Source organism: Rhinatrema bivittatum, chromosome 3, assembly GCF_901001135.1.
Source record: "Rhinatrema bivittatum chromosome 3, aRhiBiv1.1, whole genome shotgun sequence".
NCBI classification, from domain to species: Eukaryota; Metazoa; Chordata; class Amphibia; order Gymnophiona; family Rhinatrematidae; genus Rhinatrema; species Rhinatrema bivittatum.
In genome coordinates, this window is record NC_042617.1 from 262,613,662 (window position 1) to 262,638,040 (window position 24,379).

Genomic DNA, 24,379 nt, shown 5'->3' on the forward strand with positions numbered 1-24,379 from the left:
TTGAAGCAGTGAGCAATGATTGAGTTGCATCAATAGTATGAAGGCTTATTTGTTAAGGGTAGTAACCGCCACACCAGCAAGTTACCCCCATGCCTCTTACTTCATTCCCCTCCCCCTTGCCTTTAGGGACCCAGAATGTTTATCCCATGCCTTTATGAAATCTTGCATGATTTGTGTCTTCACCACCTCCTCCGGCAGGGCATTCCAGGCGTCCACCACCCTCTCCACGAAGAAATATTTCCTGACATTTATTCTGAGTCATCCTCTCTGGAGATTATTTTTGTGACCCCTAGCTCTATTGGATTCTTTCCAGCGGAATAGGTTGGTTGTTGATCATGCATCATTAAAACCTTTCAAGTATCTGAAGGTCTGTATCATTTCTCCTCTCCTCCGGCATATACATATTTAGGTCCTTCAACAAAGGATGAGCATGTCAGAAGTGGGATTTGAACCCATGCTCCATCAGGAGTCCAGAACACCCAGCACAGGGAAGAAGGAACACTTGAGTCTGGCACCTTAGACCGCTAGGCCATTCTGACAACAAAATATGACCAGAATTGTTTACATTTAAAAAAAAACCAAAAATGAAATCCATTGAAAACATTGAACCCAAACATCACAAAAACAAATTTCCAATTAAATTCAGACAGACAAAACAATAACATTGAGTAAATTCCAAACAGGACAGAAAAGTAAAAAAAAAAAATACATTGATGAGATAAAAAATAATACATGTGTATTCAGCAAGAACTTGATGATGGCATAATGGACAAGTTCATTTGGCTTGGTCATAAGGCGGCCAAGTCACAAAAGCCCTTAAAAGAAATATTTAAAAGAAATAGGGCTTTCTCCACAGCAAGTCCTTCACTTTGGAATTCACTACCACCAGAACTCAGACAAGACACTTGCCACCAGTCATTCAAGAAAAAACTGAAAACCTGGCTATTCAGCCAAGCATTTCCATGATTTCTAAAAAGCTGCTTCAACGAACTCTTTTTACATCCTCTCCGCTCTAATTATATAAACCCTCCATCCCCCTCCCTTTATTCTTCTCTCCCCCCTTGGATTCCGAGTTTCGCCCACCCATCCCGACCCCCTCACCCCTACTCAACCCATTCCCATTCCTCCCTGATCGCTTCGAATTACCAATGCAGAAGTAAATTATCTTAGACTACTGTTAACAAATTCCTGTAAGACATCACTACAATTAGGAACTAGGAATATTCCATAATACCATATTTTTTACATTGTCTTTTTTGGCTATTTATTTCTTCTTTAAATGCTATTTAGAAAAGCTCAATCTAAAACATTAAGATTTAGACATATAAGACTTTGTTGTGCCATGTATATTTTGCTCTTATGTTTGTTTTAGCCATGTATATTTTGCTCTTATGTTTAAATGTTATTCAAAAAAAGTTATACAATATGTTACTCAAAAAAAGTTCTTTGTTATATGTAATTGCCCACAAGCAAGCTTATTCAACTGTTCTCTGTAAACCAATTTGATTTACATATAATGTAAGAAGATCGGTATATAAAAACCATAAATAAATAAATAAATAAATAAATAAATAAAAGCCAAAATAGCTGCCATAAAAAGGGTGCATAGCCACAAGAAAACACACAAAAACTGGTCCGCACTCAACCAGGGGGCCTAAAACTATCAAGACTAAAGAGACAATCTAAATATCCTGGGGAAGTGTTTACAAAGGAGAAATAAGCATGACTATTAGGTCATCTTGCTCCAGATTACAACGCATTGGATATTGCCAACAAAAATGTGATCATCCTAAGCATCATCTCCTAAGGACGGTTAAAATCTAATTCAAATCAATAAGCCCATATATATTTGATCCCACCAATTATTCATGATTGTTTGCCCCCTTTTTTGGAATTTACTGCTAAATTTTCTATCAACTGTAGTTAAAATCTTTTAATTAAAATGGTCTATTACACATTTTGTTAAGCAAGTTATTTTCCCATTATTTCTTTGCTTACTTTGGGATAAAATAGATCTCGGCACTTAAGACATCTGTGGTGGTGATAATTTATCAGGTCATGCTCCTGTACATTTTATTAATCAAACTTAGTCATTTTTCAAATCGCGATGGGCCATTATCACAGGCATTAGGGCAATAACACCCTAACGTGCACGATAATTACCACATTGCAATGTTAAAATGTAAATGAGGGAAAAGGGAGGAGTTTGAGCTACAGGCAATAATGTTTCGCACATTAACACCAGCAGTAGTGCCGGAAATACCTACACCTTTTCTACTGGTGCAAAAGTGTTCAGCGCGGCCACAACCGTGGCGTGCGATACCATACCATCACGATGCAGCCGGCTGCACACTTTTGCCTTAGGTTGATTTACATACAATAGGGTGTATATATATATATATATGATTCTGGACTCTGTATTAAGTAGATTAGCAATATCCAGAGTATATGTGAATCAGTGTATAATGCAACCATTTTTGTATTACCTGAAAATTTAAAAGATTACATGGAATATCTTCAATATCAGTAAGTTCAAATGTTCTCAGTTCAAAATCAATCTACATCATCAAGCTAGCAGAAAATATTAACAGCAAATAACTTTAAAAGGTTCTTGTGGGGGGGGGAAAGAAACAATTGACAGCTGAAGAGAAGCCAATCTGGGTATCTACCTCTGAACTAAGCTTTTTCTTTAATTGAAAGATGGCATGGCACAAATCTACAATGAGATGATAATTGGTTGTGAACATCCCTCATGTTTGTTATGCAATCATCCAGTAAATGCATGCAGACCTGAGCAAAAGTTAGAAAGGGGCTAATCTGAAAGGCAAATATGCAATTACGACATGTTGACATATTTTAAGGCACATATGCCAACTAAGGCTAGCAGTCTTAAACAGATGCCTAATCAGAGTCTTACATTTGTCCTCTAAGAGGCTTTTTCTCCAGAGCAGGACTAGGCTGCATACAGGTACTTACATTGTGCTTGTACAACACTGGGACCATTCTGTCCACAACATGAATGTCTAAGTCTCAAAGTGGCTAATATCTGGTTTCCTTATGTAACAAGGCAATCAGAAATTTACATTGCATTTATTGAATGTGCTGTGTTTTAAACTTGCTTTTTTATGTTTATTTCATACTGTTTCATTGAAGTGATTAGGTCTATTTTATGGGATCTGTCAGCTTACTTGTAACTGAGGCAGAATGATGGATTCAATGGATCTTGGTCTGACCCAGCATGGCAACTCTAATGTTCTCATGATTATTAAATGTAAAGAAAGGAAAAAAAAAACAGCACTAGTTGTAGAACAAACATGAACACATTTTTGTTTTATGAACAGAAACACTGTTTTAGAGAGAGTCCCCTGCATTGGAGAAAATGCATAATGAACCAGACTACCAAGCTTCAAAGCCAAAATTTAGAGCTTCATACAAAATATATCTTTTTAAAGTTTCCATCACAACCAAACATGTTATATTACACAGATTTAAAAAAAAAAAAAAAGTCCTTACCTCTTACAATAAGTTGTGCAAAATTAGATACTCCAGATCCTCTTTCTGACTGAGTTACGCAGCGGTACAAATCTTCACCCGTCTTCGTTACCTCTCGTAATCTAAAGGAGGCTGCAAATCTTCTGTGATTGATATTTTTAGTCTGAGCAACAGGGATATCTTCTCCATTTCGTCTCTGTGCAAGAACATAAAGTATACAGCAATCAATGTTAAGACATCTTGTACAGTTACATTTCCCCTTTACGAAGGCCTGAAAGCATTAAGGAAGCAAAATACACACTTCCCTCTCTAAAATGTCTTTTCTTTTGGAGCACATGTCATCAATCTGATTGACACTCCACATTTAACATTCTTATCCAATGAAGTTTGGAAACTGGCTTCAAGCAGATTTTAAGCTGCAAAATGAATTATATCCATCATGACAAGTAATTAACATTGGCTGGAAATTGGTTTCAAATGTATTGGTAGAAAGCAAGGTGAAGACAGTATTGTAGCTTCCATCATAAAATATAAAATATTCTGCAAACAAAAGTGGGATTGTTGATAAATTACTAGCACAAGTAGAAACTATCTCATGTCAAGAAGGCATGAGATAGGAGCATTAAACAAACAAAAAATAAATGCAAACTAATAACATTTCAGTAACTCCATTAAACTGCAGATAGAAGGCTCAGCATTAATTTTGTAACTTAGATTGTGAGCCCTCTGGGACAGGGAAATATCTATAGTACTTGAATGCAATCTGCTGTGAAGTGCCTGAAAAGCAAAATATAAATCAAATAAATTGTAAGTAAGAACTCGGCAAATTCCCTCTGCTCGATTTTTTTCTGTGCACCTTTCTAGAACTTGCATAAAATTAAATCCTCTGGGAATTGATGCACTCTATCAAAACTGTACAATCAAACTCATTTGTGGACTCATTACACAACTTTTGCCCAATCTTTACATCTGAGCCTAATAGTCTTCCTTAACTCATATTCCCACCCATAATGCCCCTTTATACTTTGTTATGAAAAAATGTTTATTAAAATAAAATTGTGATTTTTTTTTTTTAATATTTTCAAGTATAACAGTAGTAGTAGTAGTAGTAGTAGTAGTAGTAGTAGTAAAGGTGGCTAGGAATAACTATTTTTTTTAAATCACAAAGTTAGTGCTAAAGCAAAATATGAAATCAGTATAAACTTTATAATGGAGCACTAAATCCTTTGGTATAAAATGCAGTGTTTCTAAAAGGTAATTTATGATAATCTATGGGATCCAACTGGTTAACAAAACAGAAAATAAAGTGGGATGAAGATGAGAAAGGTATGATTAGAAAGCTGTTAACTGGAAATATATATAAACACTGAAAATAAATACAACTTATTATACCCCTGAATATTACTAGAACCCAGGAACCACAGAAAGTAGAAGAGTCACCTAATCTAAGCCATAAATTGGTGTATTTTCTTAGGCCAAGTATGTCTATAGAAAAGCACAAAGGCCTTTGTGGCTAAATCAGAGGAAAATTTCAGTTGTCAGCAGATCTTAGGTTTGACCTTGAATATTAGAAGCAGAGTCAAGAGGGAATGAAAATCTAGTGGTAGTAATAAGAAATTTCAACTAAGAGCCATGGATAACTTTTCTCATTGTCAGCCATGGAAAGAAAGAGGCAGCTCTACCCAAATGCATAAAAGTAACAATTAAAAATTATTCTGTCTTATCAATAGACTAGTTATGTATTTGTGGTCTGAAAAATTACTAAAAGACTTCTTTGGACTCATGCAAGCTTGCATCTGTAAGATGGCACTATAGACTAAATACTTATGAGGATTATGTCAATTTCAATCAATATCAGATCAACACAATGATGTCATTGGACATAGGCATAGTATCTATTTATAATGTACAGAATCTATGAGGCGATATGCAAATTTGTGCGGTAGTCCTATAAAACATGCAACACAAAGGAAGAACTCTCTGCTTTTATCTCAACTTCTGTTTTACAAAATTAGCAGTAACTGACAAGTACCTTACATTAAAGGATGCACTACTTATTCTACAATGGCTATCTCCATTTGATACCTGAGAAAAATAAGAGGATTGCAGACAAAACCATAGATTCAAGCTTTTCTCTCTTAACACACAGAATATGACGACAAGTGAGGACCATAACGCTCATCTACTCTGTCCAGCTTCCTTCATTCCTGGTGCAATGCCTTAGACTCCATATGATCTGTGGCTTTCACTTCACGTCTTCACAAAGAGGGATTCCACCATGCTTAATCCATGATTTCTTGAGTTTATAGGCAGCCCCTCAGCACGGATGTGCAGGCGCCACGAATAACCGGGCGCTCGATGCACCAGTGCAGGCAGCCGCCCCCTCTGTGCCAGTGCCTTGCCTCTAACCGGAGGGGAGGGAGGTCCGACCCTGCCTTTCCGAGTGCTGGTGGGAATGGTGCCGGCATCATGCTGCCTGCGGTGCTACCTGTGACGTTGCAGCCACCCAACTGACCTGGCATCAGGAGCTGAGACGGAAACAGGATGCACAGTCGACGACAGGTCACCCGATTGGGTGGGTGGGAGTGCGCACCGCTGGATCGAGGGAAGGATGGCCGGCAGCCAATTTAAAACCTGACGGCTCCCCTCAGTTCAGCCTCTTCCTCCTCGGGCTCCTGAGCAGAGCAGTTTAGAAGGAAGCTGGGAGGTTCCAATTGGCTGGTTCGTGGGAAGGGGCTCTAGCGGGGCTTGCTTTGTGGTGGCCAGGCCAAGATCTCCTCCAGCAGATAAGATCTAGTGGGGGCTTGCTTTGTGGTATCCCAAGACTAAATCCCATTCGGTGCTTGGTGGTCACAACGCCTGTTCCAAGGTATTGCTGCACACGAGACTCTGCGGCTTCACTTGGGCGGAAACAAGAATTATCGGCACCTGCCCAGTGGCAATTTTGTAAACATTATTGACTGGACTCAGCACCTAAATTAGACTCCCCTGTTAGTGACTAATAAACAGCTGTGGCCTTTGCATCCAAATTATGTTGCGTTTTCCTTGTGTGTAATTGGTGGAGTCCAGCTAGGCTGGGGGCGGAATAGAGCCCAGGGGTATCCGAGCTGCCCAGTTATGTTTCACCACCTTCCACAGAAAGGCCATGCCTCGTATCCAGCACCCTTTTTGTTAAGAACTATCTTCTAATGCTGTTCCTGAAGCCTCTTGATTCTTGGTATGGATTATTCTTTACTCTGAAAGAGGTTTTCTTCCTGCACATTTATACCTTTGAGGTATTTGAATGTGTCTATCCTAACCCCCCCCCCCCCCCCCAACTCTCCTCTCCTCTGGGGTATACATATTTAGGTTTTTAAGTCTTATCACATATGGCTTATGGTATTGACCTTCCACTATTTTGATTGCCTGTCTGTGGACTGCCTTCACCCTTTCAGAGGCACAGCTTCCAGAACTGGACACATTTTAGGTGAAGTGTCAAGAAAGACCCCTGGAGAGAGGAATTTTCTCACTCTCTGTTTAGGCTTTCAAGCAACAAAAATGTTGTAAAACAATTATAGTCAAATGGTCTGTGTTTGCCCCTGCATCCATCTGGAGATAAAACAACTTTCCAAAGCAGTAAGAGATCATCACTATATTTGGCATGCCGAAAGAAAATGGGGATCTCTTAGATGAGTTCAGAAACTTATCACACTGGGGGGTCAATATTTTTGGAAAACAGAGCTTCTCTTTCCCAACCCCCACCCCCCACAATGGGAAGGAGGAAGAGGCAGCAGAATATTGAAAAGGGCTCCCATTGCCAATCCCCACTCCCAGACCCAGAGAAATATTCCAATTTGCTCAGTTATCACAAACATTTCTGGTATAAATCCAAACTTTAGAAAGCAAGGAAGGAAAAAGTGGGTTACACATCTACAAAGAGTGTAGAGATCATTTTTCACACCTAAATATGGTCTTACAAAAAAATCTTTCATTCTGCAACAGACCTGTTTTTTTTCTTTTCTTCAGATTTTACTTTTCTTTTTGAACATGCTGCAGTAAGTGGAAAACACATACCAACCCCCACCATTTATTTATTTAAAGGCTTTTATATACCAGAGTTCATGCACTAGTGCATACCACTTCGGTTTACACGGAACAAGGAACAGAAAATTACATCAAACAGATTGAACAATTAAACAAATATACAATTACATCCAACAATTGGGTATAAATAACATGGCTAACTTAGTAGGAACTTAGAGTTAGAGGTGAAGGAGAGAAATAGTACCAAGTGGTAATAGAACAATGTTAATAGCTGAATAATAAATATAAATAGTAAATACAAGTTCTTACAATAAATACAGGTGTTTACAGATTACAGTCTTCATGAAAAGTTTACGTCTACAGAATAGGGTTAAGTAAATAAGAACTGGCGGTTATTTCTATAGGAATGAAGACTTCAAAAACTAAGGTTACATCTGGATTAAGAGGTATTGGTGTAGCATGTTCAAATATTTAATGATTTGGAATTGTGAGACCAAGGATAAAATTAGGAGTTGTTTGATATGATTATAAAAGCGAGAATGATTCAAGTTCTGGGATGTGGTTCTGAGCTAGACCTTTAAGTGTAGGCTTTTGTAAAGAGCCAGGTCTTGAGTTTCTTTTTGAATGTTCGAGTACACGTTTCGAGGCGAATGTCCGTGGGGAGGGCATTCCAATGAAGGGGGCTGGCAGTCGAGAATGCACGTTTCTTGAGTGAGGACTTGGCTGAAGGTACGTGTAAGGTGCCTAAGTATCTGTTTCTGATTGGTCGTGAAGACTCGTGTAGGCGAAGTGGAAGGCTTAGATCTAGCGACGTTTGTGAATGGATGTTCTTGTGTGTTATAGTTAGCACTTTGAAAATGATTCTGGATCTGATGGGGAGCCAGTGTAAGTGTTTTAGTATGGGTGTTATGTGTTCACTTCTGCTGGTGTTAGTAAGAATCCTTGCGGCGGAGTTCTGCAACATTTGTAGAGGTTTTGTGGTTATGGTTGGAAGGTCTATAAGCAGAGAGTTGCAGTAATCGATTTTGGAAAATAGTATTGTTTGGAGGACTGTTCTGAAGTCCTGAAAATGCAGGAGAGGTTTCAGCTTTTTCAGAATATGTAGTTTATAATAGCATTCTTTCGTTGTGTTCTTGACAAATTCTTTGAGGTTCAGCCTTTTGTCTAAGGTGACCCCAAGGTCTCTTACTTGAGTGGAATTGATCATTGGTGGTGAGGTTAGGTTGTTGGTAGGCTGAAGGTTCTCATCTGGAGTGATAAGCAAAAGTTCTGTTTTTGACGTATTAAGTACTAGGTTAAGGCTAGATAGGAGTGAGTTTATGGACTGTAGACAATTGTTCCAGAAGTTGATGGTGCTGGAGATGGAGTCAGTGATTGGCAGCAGAATCTGAACATCGTCTGCGTATATGAAGTGTGTGACCTTAAGACTTGAGAGTAGATGACATAGGGGGAGAAGATAGATGTTAAAGAGGGTGGGGGAGAGAGAGGATCCTTGGGGAACTCCGAAAGAGGATTTGACCGGGAGGGAATCCTTGTTGCTGATTCTGACCTTGAAAGTCCTATTGTGTAGGAAGGATCTGAACCATTCCAGGGCTGATCCTGAGATACCTATGTCTGAGAGCCGGTCGATCAGGATAGAGTGTTTTACGGTATCAAACGCAGCTGATAGGTCGAGGAGAATCAGGAGGTATGGGGTCTTTTTCTCCAGACCTACGAGGACTCTGTCAGTTAGAAGAGGTTAGGAGGGATTCCGTACTAAGGGATTTGCGGAATCCGAATTGGGCTGTTGTGAGTATTTTATGCTCTTCTAGGTATTCGGATAACTGTTTGTTGACTATCCTCTCCATAAGTTTGGCTACAAATGGAAGGTTAGCTATGGGGCGAAAATTAGCTGGGTCTGTAGGGTCCAAGTTGGGTTTTTTGAGGAGAGGTTTGAGGGTGGCTAGTTTCAGGATGTCTGGTACTAGTCCTTGGGTTAGCGAGCTATTAATTATCTCTGCTAAGGGCTTCGCTATGATGTTCGGAATGGTGAGTAGGAGTTTAGAAGGGATGGAATCTGTCGGGTGAGTGGAGGGTTTCATCTTTTTGAGAGTCATTTCTATTTCAAGTGAGGAGATAGGTTCGAATGAATCTAGGTTTATGTTCTGGTTGCGTGAAGGAGTGATGATAGGAGGTACTGTGTTACTGGTTGCCAGAGGGGCCATTAGCTTGGGGCCATGTACTCGACTAAATGTAAGGACCTTACCACACTTCCCCTTCTGTAAATTTACATTGGAAAGCATTCTCATAGCCTATTTGTTTCCACTACTTATCGCTTCCAAACGTACCCTAGCATCCTTCTGGCTCTGGCCACTGCCTCATCATACTGTTTGGAAACCTTGACATTAGGATCACTCCAAGGTTTCCTGGTTGGTGCATAACAGTATCTCACCCAGCACTGCACACTGTTTGCTTCCATTTCTACACAACCCCTCATCTCCACCCTGTTAGGAATGGCCTTTTTATTGTAGCCCACAATATACCTAGGTTTTCTGACATGTAAAACAGTTACAAATTTTTTCCCCAAGGTGCTCCTCGACCTCAGAGCAGAGTCTTTTCAAAGAGCCAGCCTCCCCAAAGAAGAACAGCTGGGCCTCAAAATCTCCTCATCAGCGAAATATAAATTGATATATAGTCTTCCAAGCTGTCCGTATTTAACTGAGATGTCAGCAAGTTTGTTCACTTAGTTGTCTGTGGTAAAGCAAAGTTGCTTATCTTTAACAGTTACCTACTTTCCAGCCGAAAAAAGCCTAAAAATCTCTTCGTCTCTCAATCCCTTCGCAAAGTTAACCAGTCAGGTTATAAAAGAAAATCATTTTTTTCTATTAGCTTGGTTTGTTTCGTACAACAGATGACATCATAACACTGACCCCACTCACAAAATATTATAATTTAACACTAAGAGGCTTTGCTTCCTTCAGCTCCTCATGAAAAGTCTGGCACCAAGGTCAATTCGCCACTTTTGTCAACAGCAACTGGAAATAGATACTACCCAATTTTGTTTCTGTTGTATTACCACCAAACAAGGCAATAAATCAACTGCAGAATTTTAAAACACTTCATCCCACAGGGCAGGGCTTGCGTGGATGGGGAAAATGAAACCGTACAAATGAACGATTCCAAAAATAACATTCCTCCATTGCCTCATCCTTCACAAGCACCTTGGCTCCTTTCATCCACAAACAGGAGCAGTTAATCGGCGATCACTGGCAATCTAACAGGTTGCAAGGCCGAAAACTCATGAAAACCAACTTTTTATCATTCCCAAAGAAAATTTCACATAGTTTAAAAACAGAAAAATTCAAGTGTTTCAAGAGGCACTCATTTTCCACTTAATGCGGGGTTTAATTTGTGTGGGGGAGCGTAGGATTATGAGCCCGATATTCAAAGCTATTTAATCGGATAAGTAGCCACTTATCCAGCTAAGAGGCGGCTACTGAATATTCAGCTATGCTCAGCAGTCACTACTTAGCCAGATAAACTACTTATCCGGCTAAGTAGATAGCTGGATAAGTAGGGGCAGGCAATGGGTGTAATGGGGCAGCGCTACTTAGCGGGATAACTTAGCCCTGCCATTGAACAAGTAGGGTTTCGTACACGAATATTCAGCAGCATAGCTGTGCTACTGAATATCCCATGTAAGTTGGTCGGATAAATCTTATCCAGCTAACTTACATACCTGGATAAGTCTGAATATCTACCTGTGTGTGACTGGAAAGGAATGTATGACTGCTTTCATCATGCCTGAACTCTCGTGAAAGTGAAACTAAAAAGTCCTAAGAACATTTCTCCTCATAAAAAATACATACATACATAATACACGATATTATGCTTGCAGAGTGAAGATGCGAAACAAAGCTTAGGATAATTGATAGAAAAATTTACATTGTACTCCAATATCCTGTCACTATAACGCTGACAGCACATAATACCAGCTACCCTCTGCTAAACGGCCCAAGGCTCTACATATGAAAACAAATCTCTCTCACCCTGTATATTCAGCCTGTTTAGTCAAGGACTCAAAACGAGCTTGTCAATATATAATACAAATGACAGATTATTTTCTTGTCACCCACTGCCAGCATTTTATTAACAACTCTATAAATCACTTTGTATTTTCCAGTCTTTTAAGTGCTGTCTAGCATTCTGTGACCTAAGCTTTGGAACTCGGGGGGGGGGGGGGGGGGGGGGAACAGATGTTAGGATACAGGAAAGTGGAGGAAAAGAAATCCTACTCTCCCAGCATGCACACACTTGTCATACATTTGTTAATGTAGGCTTAAAATGATTTATGTTGACTATGTGGAGTGAAAGACTAAAGATGCTGACTGTAGTTTTTATATGACTCAAAAGCAACTGAAAACATGATAAGCAGCAGGCCCCTTCTTTGCGCCGAGATGCCTGCAAGGCTATGAGAAAGCTAGAACTATTTATCAAGATAAGTTGCACGTGCCTCACTGTACACCACACTTGCTTTCAAAATTTGCCATGAAAGTCACAGGAAATGAATGGAGTAATTACTACTTACCTGATAATTTCGTTTTCCTTAGTGTAGACAGATGGATTCAGGACCAGTGGGTTATGCTCCACTGGTCCTGATGGAGGCGGAGCAAGCAGATGGAGGCAGAGCAAGCTGACGTCACATTATATATATATAAATGTACAGTGAGGCATGTGCAACTTATCTTGATAAATAGTTCTGATGTCACAGTATGTATGTGTATGTATGTGTGTATATATATATATATATATATATATATATATATATATATACACATACACACACATATATATATATATATGTGTGTGTGTGTGTGTGTGTGTGTGTGTGTGTACTGTGACGTCAGCTTGCTCTGCCTCCATCTGCTCGCAGGGGAGCATAACCCACTCCTACAGTGACATCAGCCTGCCAGTATTCTCTTCAAAAGCAACTGTGGAAAGACTAGCAAAAATTTGATTAGAAACAGTCAACCATTACTGTACTCAACCAACAAGAAACACTGAACTTAAGCCAGAAATATATGTACCCTAATCTAGGGACTGGATGAACATTTACCATCCTGGAATACACAGCCCCACAGGTGGACCTTAACACAAGCATTCGGCAGTCAAGGAGGGGAAGTTGAGTCCATTTGTCTACACTAAGGAAAATGAAATTATCAGGTAAGCAGTAAATTTCTCCATTTCCTAGCGTGTAGACAGATGGTCTCAGGACCAGTGGGATGTACCAAAGCTACTGCCTATGGTCCAATCAGCACCACATGTGCAAATGCATCCTCCTGGGCCTGCACAGCCAGACGATAAGACCTGGAAAAAGTATCAATGGGAGGCAACAATCTAACCTCCGCCCATGACACTGCCTAAGCCCAAGTGGAATAAGCCTTAAACTGAGTAGACAACGGCTTTTCAGCATCCACATACACAGCTGTGACTACCTTCTTAATCCAGCGAGCTATAATAGCCCACGAAACTGGTTCACCCTGCATCCTTCCACCATGAAGGACAAAACAGGCAATCTATCTTTTGGAAAGTTTCAGAAACCTCCAGATACAAAACACAAGTCTCTTGACATCCAAGGGACGCAGGAGGCAATACTCCTCCGCGTCCCTGACCCTATCCAGGCACAGCAAGGAAATTGACGGATTCAAATGAAATTCCAACACCACTTTGGGCAAGAAGGAAGGAACAGTATGCAGCAGTAACGCCCCTAGAGACACCCGAAGGAACAGCTCCCGGCAAGACAAGGCCTGCAGCTTGGAAACTTGACGCACAAAACAGATAACCACCAGGAACACCGTCTTCAAGGTCAATAACTGCAAGGAAGGCTACGCAGTGGTGGGAATGTAGGGCCCACCATATAGTCCAACACCAAATTAAGATTCCACAAAGGGACCGGTAACCTCAAGGGAGGCCAAAAATGCTTCATTCTCTTCAAAAAATGGGCCACATCAGGATGACACTATAAGGAATCACAATTCACCAAGCCCCGGAAATAGGCAAGAGCCGCAACCTGTACCTTCAAGTAATTAAGGGCCAATCCCCCCGAGCCCACGCCTCTCTTGGGTTGTCTGGAACGAAAGGATTGAGACCTACTGAAAGGCCAAGTCCTCTGAAAGGTCGACCCTCTGTACGGATGAAAACACTTGGAACCCTGGAGATGACCCCTCTCACTAGAGAGGCACTGCAACTGCTTCTTATCCTCTGGCAACCAAGGGACCAGAGAGTCGCCCCACTTACTGGCCAATTTCTCCAACTTGCTTCCAAACAAAAGTGAGCCTTTAAAGGGCATTTTTGTAAGATTAGCCTTGGAGGCTGTGTCACCTGACCAATGTCGCGCATTAATCTCCACCACCTTCATATTGACAGAAACCAGCAACACACATCCAACCTCAACCCTCATTTCTCTACAGAAGATCCTGCTCTTCCGACATTCTCAGCAAACACCTGGCTTCAGAACTCCCTCTCATAGACCTCGCCAATCCCAACACCACCCTCCTTTCCTGGAGCAACATTACAGAAGCAGTAGCAAATAAACTATGCCCACTAACAAAAAAATTAAACCCCAAATCCTCCAAAAGACAACTGTGGTTCACCATCGAACTTCAAAAACTAAAACAGAGCTTAAGACAGAAAGAGAGTAAATGGCGCAAAACCCCTTGCTCCAGCACACTCTCCACCGATACAGGAACTCCACCGTAAGATCAAAAAAGGACTTCTACGCGTATAAGATCCATGACCTTGTCTACGATGCGAAAGCCCTTTTTGCCTATGTGTCCAAACTTACACTAATCAACACACCAGATATCCCTAGCAACCAAGCACAATCCAAAGCTGAAGAGTTGGCTCTTTTTTTCCGAAACAAAATCGCTAACCTCCTAACACAGCTGCCTTCTAGCACCACTTCACTTTCCAGTGAATACCATCTCCCTAATAAAGACATCTCTTGATTCATTTGAACCCATCACCACCTCAGACATCCAAGCAGTTAAAGAAAATGAAACCCTCCTCCCATCCTTTCGACCAAATCCCCACTAAACTGCTCCTGATAATACCAGACACCATTTCAAAAACACTGGCTGACAAACTGTTCACTAACTCAGGGAATCTTCCCAGATGACCTCAAACTGGCCTCCCTCAAACCACTCCTAAAGAAACCAAATCTGGATCCTAAAGATCCCAATAACTTCCGCCCGATTGCCAACCTACCTTTTATAGCAAAGATCATGGAAAAATTAGTTAATACTCAACTATCTGATTACATTGAAGATCACAAAATCCTGTTCCCCTCCCAATACGGATTCCGAAAAGCACTAAGTACAGAATCCCTACTCATTTCCCTGATTGGCCAACTCATCATGGGCCTTGACAAAGGTAAATCTTTCCTACTGATTCTCCTGGACCTTTCGGAAGCATTTGACACCGTTAACCACTCCATCCTCCTAAACCAGCTATCGAACATCGGAATAACAGGAACGGCATTTGCATGGTTCAAAACTTTCCTCACCAACAGAGGCTACAAGGTTAGAATTCACAACAAAGAATCACTCCGTTATAACTCCTCCATAAGAGTTTCCCAGGGTTCTTCCTTATCCCCCACACTCTTCAATATTTACCTTCTTCCACTATGCCAGCTGCTAACCAAACTGAATCTAAAACACTTTCTATACGCTGACGATGTCCAAATTGTCATCCCACTCAAAGAATCCATTACTAAAACACTTGAATATTGGGAAAAATGCCTTCAGGAAATTAACTCCCTCCTCGCTAGCTTAAATCTGATACTAACTTCATCCAAGAGCGAACTCCTCCTCATCTCTCCGGAAAATAGTAATACCACTATAAGTCTTCCAGCCAACCTACACATCATCCAAGCAAGAGACTTAGGAGTAATAATTGACAATCGTCTGAATTTAAAGTCATTTATCAACCAAACAACTAAGGACTGCTTCCATAAACTTCAGGTTCTAAAAAGAATAAAACCACTCCTACACTTTCAAGATTTCAGAACGGTTCAAGCAATAATCTTCTCCAAGATAGACTACTGTAACTATCTTACTAGGTCTCCCTTCATCTTACAACAAACCGCTTCACAGATGGTCCAAAACGCGGCAGCTAGAATATTGACTCACACGAGGAGAAGAGACCATATTTCCCCTATCCTCAAAAACTTACACTGGCTGCCAATTCATTTCAGAATCATTTATAAGTCCATCACCATTATCTACAAAGCCATTCATCACCATGCTCCACTTAACCTACAAATTCCGCTCAGACAACACTCCTCTTCCAGACCCATTAGAGAAGCATACAGGGGATCACTACAGGTATCACATACCAAAAGCACTCAGCATCTAACATTCAGAGATCGGGCCTTCTCAATAGCAGGACCTTCGATATGGAACGCCATCCCACCTGATCTTCGACAGGAGCCCTGCCTTCCAACATTCAGAAAAAGGCTTAAGACTTGGTTGTTTAAACAAGCCTTTCCAGACCCTAACTAAATCTTAACTCAACAACAACCATGGTCAAACACTTTAGAACATTGTAAATATTTGCTCATCTTTATGTTAAATTCCTCTAGCCTTTCCTTCTTTCCCCAGTTTTGATCATCCTTTGTTTTATTGTAACTTCACTGTTTCTCTTCACTTGTTACTGTTTCAAGTTCTTGTTACACCCCTTGTTAATTGTTAAACCAGCATGATGTGATTGTATCATGAATGCCGGTATATAAAAACTCTAAATAAATATAAACAAACAAATAAATAAATAAATATAATGTCACAACCATAGTTGACGCCTGGCCAGTACCACCGGCTGAGGTACAGACCAAATTGCACCTGTATCAGCTAAAAAGGTGTCAGCAGGTTCCATAACCTCTCTGGAAGTCACTCCAGAATCATTAAGTTCCTGAGAGAGAAGACAAGATTGTGCCACTAGGGCGCAAAATGAAGCTATTTGAAAAGTCAATTCCACTGCTTCTAAGGCTTGCTTAACGATAGCCTCAATCCACCTATCATGCACATCCTTCAGAGCCACTCCTCCCTCCATGGGGATAATTGTCCGCTTAGAGACAGCATAGCCCAGAGCATCCACTTTGGGAAAACGTAAATGCTCCCTCACCGCTGGATCCAGGGGGTAAAGGCCTTCCAATGTCCGACCCCCTTTGAAACTTGACTCTGGGGCTCCCCATTCAAGATCAATCAATTCCTGAATGGCATCCACAACAGGGAAAAAAACAAGCAGCTTTACCCAAGGAAACCAAAATGGGATTCTTCTTCGGTTCAGACATGGAATCTGCAGCAGGAAAGCCCAACATCTTCAAGGTCTAGGAAACCAGGGCGGCAGTTCATCTCTATGAAAGAACCGCAACATGGTCTGTCTGATACAGTTCTAGTCCCGGAGGAATTTCCCCATCTTCCAGAGAATCGGGAACCGCCTCATCATCGGGACCATCAGGGTTCCTATCGGGAATACCTGCAGCGAACAGAGGCGTGCTCCAGCACCTAACTATAAGACTGGAAGAGGGAGGGGTCACTGGCTGAGGGTCCGACCTGACAGGAGTGGGCGAAGCGGAGGACTGCAGGGATTGCAAACCTTGAAAAAACTCCATCCAAGAAAAAGCAGATAGATTCAGGTCAAACCCAGAAGGAACTGGCATGGTGCCCACTGAGCTGCCATCCCCTGCGGAGAAACCAATCAAGGAAGTTCTGAGATCTGGCTTACCTCCAGATAGATCCTTAACCAGACCATCATCAGGCAGGGAGGATCCAGGCTTAGCAAAATCAGAGGAAGACAACTCTCTCTGAGCTTCTAAATGACACAGGTTACAGGAAACATCAGGCTGAGATGCCCAAATATGACTGGCAACACAGAGAGAAAAGCGCTTAGGTTTCTTGCTCACCGGTGCCATCAGTGCACAAGCGAAGGAGCATGTGCATCCAGCTGACTCGCGCTGAAAAAATTTCAAGCGCACAAAATTTATGCGCACAAAAACTAGGTGCCCCAAAGTAAACGCCTTAAAAACATGCATAAACTGTGCATCAAGGACTGGGCTCACTACCACCGCTTATACATTTGTACGCGCAAAAGGCGCTCCTAAAGCTGAGTGCACAACGCGTGCGCAGAACCGATGCACTGCGCACACCAATGTCCTGTAGAGAGCAGCAAAGGATGCACAGAAGCACCCGAAAATGTCGCAGCAGCCTACCATGTGGCACACAGGCAAAAATCCTAACTGCGGGGCCTAGCCCACCGGAGCCGTTCAACACATCAGGCTACCAAGTTCCCCTAACGCCCATGGGAGCGGGAACGAACTTCGGAATGGCGTACTGAGCACAGAAATTGGAGGAAGTCCTGCAAACCCCTCTATACTGTCTCTGCAAACTTCTTTTTTTTTTTTTAAACTTACCTGAGCTCAGCCCTTACTGGCTGCGTACAGAGACTGTCTCCAGCTGCAGGAGGAGAGGGCATGTGCCGAAACCGCTGCGCTCGGTCTCCTGCACCCGCTGCCTTTAAGCTATATAATCAATCAGCTAAGTCAATGCCGGGAAACCCAGCTACTGGACCAAGGCACACATCTAAGGACCATGGAAATCACCTCAGGAAATCTTAACTGGGGGAGGGACCATCTGGTATGAGAGCGGGGCTTTTCTTTTTCTATGTTTAACATTTTTTTATACTGGGATTCATGTAAAAATTTACATATCGTCTCGGTTTACATTGTAACTGAAAAACAGGCATGTGAGAATGCAATTACATAGAACAGGGCATAAAACTTGGATCAGAATACATGGGGAAAAACTTGGAACATAATAAAAGGGGGAAAAACGTATATTTAAATTATTATTATAATATAAATATGCTATGTTAAATATGTTAAATATGTATAAATATGTTAAATTCTCCTTCCAAAATCTGAAGCAATCCCAGGGAGATGCATGTCCATCATCTGCTGGAGATGGAGAATACTGGCAGGCTAGTGTCACTGCAGGAGTATATATACTGTGATGTCAGCTTGCTCCATCTCCATCTGCTGGCAGGGGAGCATAACTCACTGGTCCTGAGTCCATCTGTCTACACGCTAGGAAATTTTATAATTTGTACTGCTGTGGAAAAATGTTTTGGGATGCAATTCAGACATAAAACATGACTATCACATAATCCTTAACACATTTTTCTGGTCTTTTGGACATCTAATAGGGTCACATAGCTTGGTCCTTGTTCTGCTGGGTACAGTTCCTTGCTGTGTGGGCTGCATGGCCAGCATTTAGTCATCTTGCTGGGTCTGTTTACACCCATTCCTTCATATTATGTGTGCTGTCCAATTCATGCTGTGTATGGAAGTTATCCCACTATAATTACATTGGCACCATTTACGATATGGGCAGGGAAAGAGATCACTTGGCTAGATTCCTCCCAAGGCTGCGAGGGGCACAGGTTACCTACAGAGGTAACTTCAGTGCAAGCTTTCTTTGGCTAGTAGGGTTGCCAACTGTCATATTTTCGAACTCTTCCAGATGCTGTTTAATATCTTCCCTGATGGGGTTGTGTCGCATTTAACTTTTATTGCTACTCTTCACCATTAGAAAAACCACAGAAACACATAATAGCACATTGCCTGCCTAGTTTGCTTCCTGTTATACTGCCATATGCAATTTATCTTTGACTTTCCCCTCACTATTTTTTTGCATTTAATGGATCCTCTATATTTGTCCCATACTTTCTTCAACTGTTACTGTGTGTGTCTCTATCACCTCCACTGGGAGGTTCTGCCATGCATCTATTAGCTTTTCTGTGAGGAAATTTATGATATTACTCCAGTCTACTCCTTTGGAGCCTCATGCTATGACCATTTCTTTACTCAAAAAAAAAAAGTTTACTTTATTTACCAGCCCAGAGGTGAAACTACTGTTTTGTAAAATGTTAAGGCCTCGAGTTAAATCATGAACTGAAGTCTACATGACACAAATTAAATGAATCCAACATATATTGAAAATAGATAGCATAGCTAATGAAGCACACATTGTATTGTATAGTTGCAGGGGTAGATAAAATGCTGCAGACACTATGTTAAATATCCATCTGTGCTAAAAAAGAAAGTGCTACAAACTACAATGCATAAAAATAAAGCTACCTTCTCTTCCGTTTCAGCTCTAGTAAGCATTTGGATTATTTCAGACAACTTGTTTGAAATGCTATTTTCAAAGAGCATAGAAACAGTGACAGAAGTTGCCTGTTTCCAACTCCTAAAAGTTCCCAAAATCCAATGATGGATAGACAATGGCACCAACCTGCAAAGAGCTACAAAATGTATACTTTAGTGTCAACAGCAGCTAGAGGGTCAAATGAAGATACTACTTTATTTTAGTGCAGTAATTGCTATAAATAAGGTTGAAATTTTGTAAATGGATGATTGTTCCTTTTTGTTGTGAAACGGCCTCGAAAGGCCTTGCATTCTGTTGCGTGGCGGCCTCGAAAGGCCTTGCATTCTGTTCTGCTTTGGTGGTTTAGTGTGCCCTTGGGCCTCACCTTGGGCCCAGACCTTCAAGGCCGAGCCGAGGGTTGACGGTGGCTCCGCATGGCTGACGGGCTGACCCTCTGCCAGGCCTGCAAGCTCCCAAGGCCAACATCCAAGGATGTTGGAAGCTGAATGGTCCTCAGACCATTCCAAGCCCTTTCGGACCTGCTGCGAGCAGCATGGAGCAGCAGGCCTGGCCTGAGGTTGAGGGCAGATGGAGGCCTTGAGATGTAGACAGGACTATGGTCAATGCAACAGCATCGCTGACAAAACACTTAGTTGATGCGACGGCATCCTGACGAAGACACTTGACAACAGCTGGGCTGATGCATCGGCATCACGGGCATGTCGAGGAACTTGACATCCAAACAGGCAAAACACAAGGCATGGACATTGGCACTGTCTCTCAGGGCGCCCTACTCAGGCCACCCGCGGGACTGAGTTGCGGACCACCCTGTCCCACTGTGCGCCCTACACAGCCCTTGCAGGCTGGTCACGGACCACGAGGAGAACGGGACAGCGCAGGGAAGATCCAGGCAAGGAGGAACTCCAATGACGAAGCCGGTGTCATCCGAAGCGTCCCCCAAGGCTGGAAGGAACGGAGGCTCAGGAGGCGCAGAGACATTTCCCACCTGCAAGCCACCTCATTCTCGGGCATAAACCATCCGAGAGTACCAACTTACAGGAACAGAAGGCTCGAGAGTACCAGACGAAGACACAGGGAAGAACATCCTGGAAGGAAGACAAATCAGGAGGTGAGGATCATGACGAGACATCAAAACATGGACCGGGACCTCAGGCGGAACACCAAGACATGAAGATGTGGTAGAAGGCAGACGAGACGAGGAGCTCCACGAAGAACAGAAGACCTTACAAGACTCAGGCAGGAGCCTCCAAGAGAGAAGTCACGCTGATGCAAGGCAGGAACAACTGACGAAGCAGCCCTTTTTAGGGCTAGTACAGGAAATTAGTCCCACGGTGGGGCCAGCACACTTCCTGTGCCTGGCCGCGTGCCTAGAGGAAGCAGGAGAACTGTGCAGGACCGCAGACAGTGGCCTGCACAGACGTACGGCGTGAGGAAAGCAGGCTGAGCCTGGACGCAGGCTCCAACATCGGCAGCGGCTCCAGCCGCTGCAGGAGACCCCGGGGGCGGCTCCTGCCACCAATCCAGCCCGGGGATGCGGCCTTAGTGCCGCGAAGATGAAGATGACGTCAGCGGTGTTCCCAGCCGCGCCAAGAGGGCCAGAAAGTCCGCGGTTCTGGCTGCGATGGAAGGAGGCCCGATGGGCGGCCTCCAGACTGCAGGGGAGTGCACAGACCGCGGCTCCAGCCGCATGGGAAGGCCGACGGCGGCGTCCTACCGCATCGGCTGAAGAAAGGCAGCAATGGTGAGTGAGTCTGCTCGTGGGGGGACCCACGGGCAGCAGTTCATAACACTTTTGGAAGCAAATGAAATAGTCTATATTATATAAGTACATTATTCCTTTGCCTTCTTGGTGTACAATGACAAACAAAAGGAGGCAATTCCAGTGTCATGGAGATAAGAGGCCAATGAGAATTTTCACAACTGTTGGAAGCAAGGTCTCCACCAACTTTGTACTCCTAGATTTAATATTTGCCCATTCTTCTTTATAAAAATGTTAAAGATCTCTCACATTCCTTGAGAAGCAGTGATAAAATAGAAATCTTCAACTTCTGCCATACATTTTCAATTGGATTGAGATCAGGGCTCTGACAGTCACACTGTTTACCTTGTTGTTCCTTAGCTACTCCAGTGTAGCTTTGGTGCAGGCTTTGGGTCACTGTCACGCTGAAAAGTGAATTTCTATTGCAGACAGCAGAAGGTTTTCTGTATTTCTTTTCATTCATCCCCATAACATGCTACTGCATCCGCACGCAAAATGAGGGGTTCAGTAACCTGTAGGCTAGTATGCTCTTCATATCCCCCTCCCCTACACCTATCGGGAATCGTCTCTATCAACAGGTTTGCTTTCTGGGTTCGAGTACTGGATGGCTGAAGAGGCATCTCTCTGTGCTCTGGACTGTCCTGGACTTTGGGGCAGGGTTTCCGGTACAAGGGAGGGCTTGCTTTTTGTCGGTCTCCCAAACTCTTTACTGGCTATTCGATAGCAGGCAGGGCTTTATTTTCAGTCACTTGCCCACACCCGGTCCCTCTCCTTCCTCCACATGGAGAGTTGCAGGGGATCCTTCATTTGTCTCCCACTTCGGGTACTTAGCTCCTTTGGGTAGCCAGCTCTTTTTTTTTTTTTCTTCTTCCCTCTTTGCCCCTTCTTATACTAGCCAGTCCATGACTTGCATAAGGTTCATGCATAATCATGCAGTGAGTGGAAAGTGTTTTGTTTTGGGTTTTTTTTACACATTGCAGGTCTTTGCCCCCCTCCCCCCCCTAAGCTCTCAAGGGGGGGGGTGTCTTGCAACATCTTGTCATGTCCGCAAATTCTTCCTTCGTCCCTGGATGGGACCCAGCCCTGTCCTATGGACTCTCTTTGGGTGATTCTGACCTCTGCTCAAGAAGTTGTTTTTCTCCTCTCTGCCTTAGTTTACTTACCAAGTAGATTATAGTCAACAGGCAAACAAGCTGGTTAATATTCTCATCTGTTTTGTTTTGTTTTTTTTTCTTTCTCTGCAGAGACAGGGTCTTGCTGGAAGATACCTGCCAGTATCCATTTTTAACAATCTCTGTCCCTCTGTGGATTCATCTTTGGGACTTCCCAAGGTAAAATATAAGGTATCCTCCTATATTTCCCCCTTCTTAAGCTGGAATGAGCCAGTAAGGGAGCTTATAACTGCTTAAGCCTAACTATTAGACTACTGTGCTGTTTGAAAGATTTTGAAAGCATGTAGAATCTTGCTCAAAGAAGTGCCGCGGAAAGTGCCAAGAAATACACCGGGACTGTATTCTCGAGGTGCTAAGCAATTAAGAAGCCTTTTTTCTGCATAAAGAGTGCCTCAAACTTTGAAGACTGACTATAAACTTCTTAGAACAACATGCAGCATTGCTTATCTTAAGAAATTAATGCTGCACTGCAGCGCTGTTCTCCATTATTTCAAACTCATTTGAGGTTGCTGTAATTAATCTTTGAAATGAGCTTCTGTTGATGATGTGATTGTTTGCTGTTCCCTCCTGATGTAGCTATGGTGTGAAACACGGTCGTGTTGGGGAACTATTCACATTACTTGGAATTTAAGGACTGTGTTTACCCTGTATACCTCAAATATATAAATTAATCTACAAAACACAACAGTTTACACTTTGCTACAAACTCTTCCATTATGACTACTAATGATGACATCATGAGGTAGGAATAACACAATAATAATATAGTCATGATACTGCAAGGAATCATAATAGTAATAGTAAAAATGCAGTAATGTAATAATGGAATAGATGGAAAAATAGTGTTAAAATCATGATAAAAATGAAGAAAAGTAATAATGGTATAATAGTGAAGGGAAAAATTGAGAATAGGAATAGGAAATATAAGAGTAAAAGGGACCAGGAAAATAAGGTAGTTCTCACACGGTGCATACTGTAGCAATATGAGCTAGGGACATCATTTTAGACTTGAGGTAGAATATATGTGCGTGTGTAAAACCTGTTTTTCCTAGTCTGAAAGGTGGCGAGTATTAATCATTTATTAGCTCAGTACCTCATACAGTTCCAGAGATGGGTCTGCGGGAGGTCTCCCAAGTGCATGGCTCTACGGCGAGACCTTTCCTGTGTTCATCTTACCAGGGCCATCATTCTTCTCAAAAGAGTGATCGAAAATGGCACGTGGATCATGGAAATAGTGGCTAGGGCCAGTAAGGCATAAGACAGAACATAATCAGTTTTGTAAAATATCTTCATTCTGGAATCATAACTGTAGTCAGTGATTTTTGCGGTGCTCTGGACCTCAGAAAGTTCAACCGTGTGAGAGTCTGTATAGCCTAAAAGATATACCAAGTTGTCAAAGATGATTTCATGGCCCTGAAACACATCCAGGATCTCGAACTCTGTGGGAACTGGGACTAGTTCTAGGTAGTATAAGGACAGCCCCATACAGTAACAATTGAGTTCTTAGGTACTGTGACTAAAGAAACATTACTGGGTAAGGGAACCTTGCTGGCACATCATGTTTGTTAAAAAAAATAGCAATCTCTTTCAGAAGGGGGTGCTAATTAACCAAACATTATTTACAACAGCAACCTTGGTTTCAGAGAATTCATCATACTTTGTCATGGTAATATTACATTTCTCTTGGATGCTATCAGAGGACAAACCACACAGAGCTTCTGTGTATACCT

The 24,379-nt window shown here is 42.2% G+C and overlaps 1 protein-coding gene across 4 annotated transcripts in view; it reads right to left on the bottom strand.

Moving 5' to 3' along the window:
• PTPRK (protein tyrosine phosphatase receptor type K) overlaps positions 1 to 24,379 on the bottom strand; it is a 1,381,492-nt gene that overhangs the window by 691,651 nt on the left and 665,462 nt on the right. For all 4 annotated transcript variants that reach the window (XM_029594541.1, XM_029594542.1, XM_029594544.1 and 1 more), the window contains exon 6: positions 3,514 to 3,688. In XM_029594541.1, coding sequence (XP_029450401.1) covers positions 3,514 to 3,688 — 175 coding nt within the window. The remainder of the gene's footprint in view (positions 1 to 3,513; positions 3,689 to 24,379) is intronic.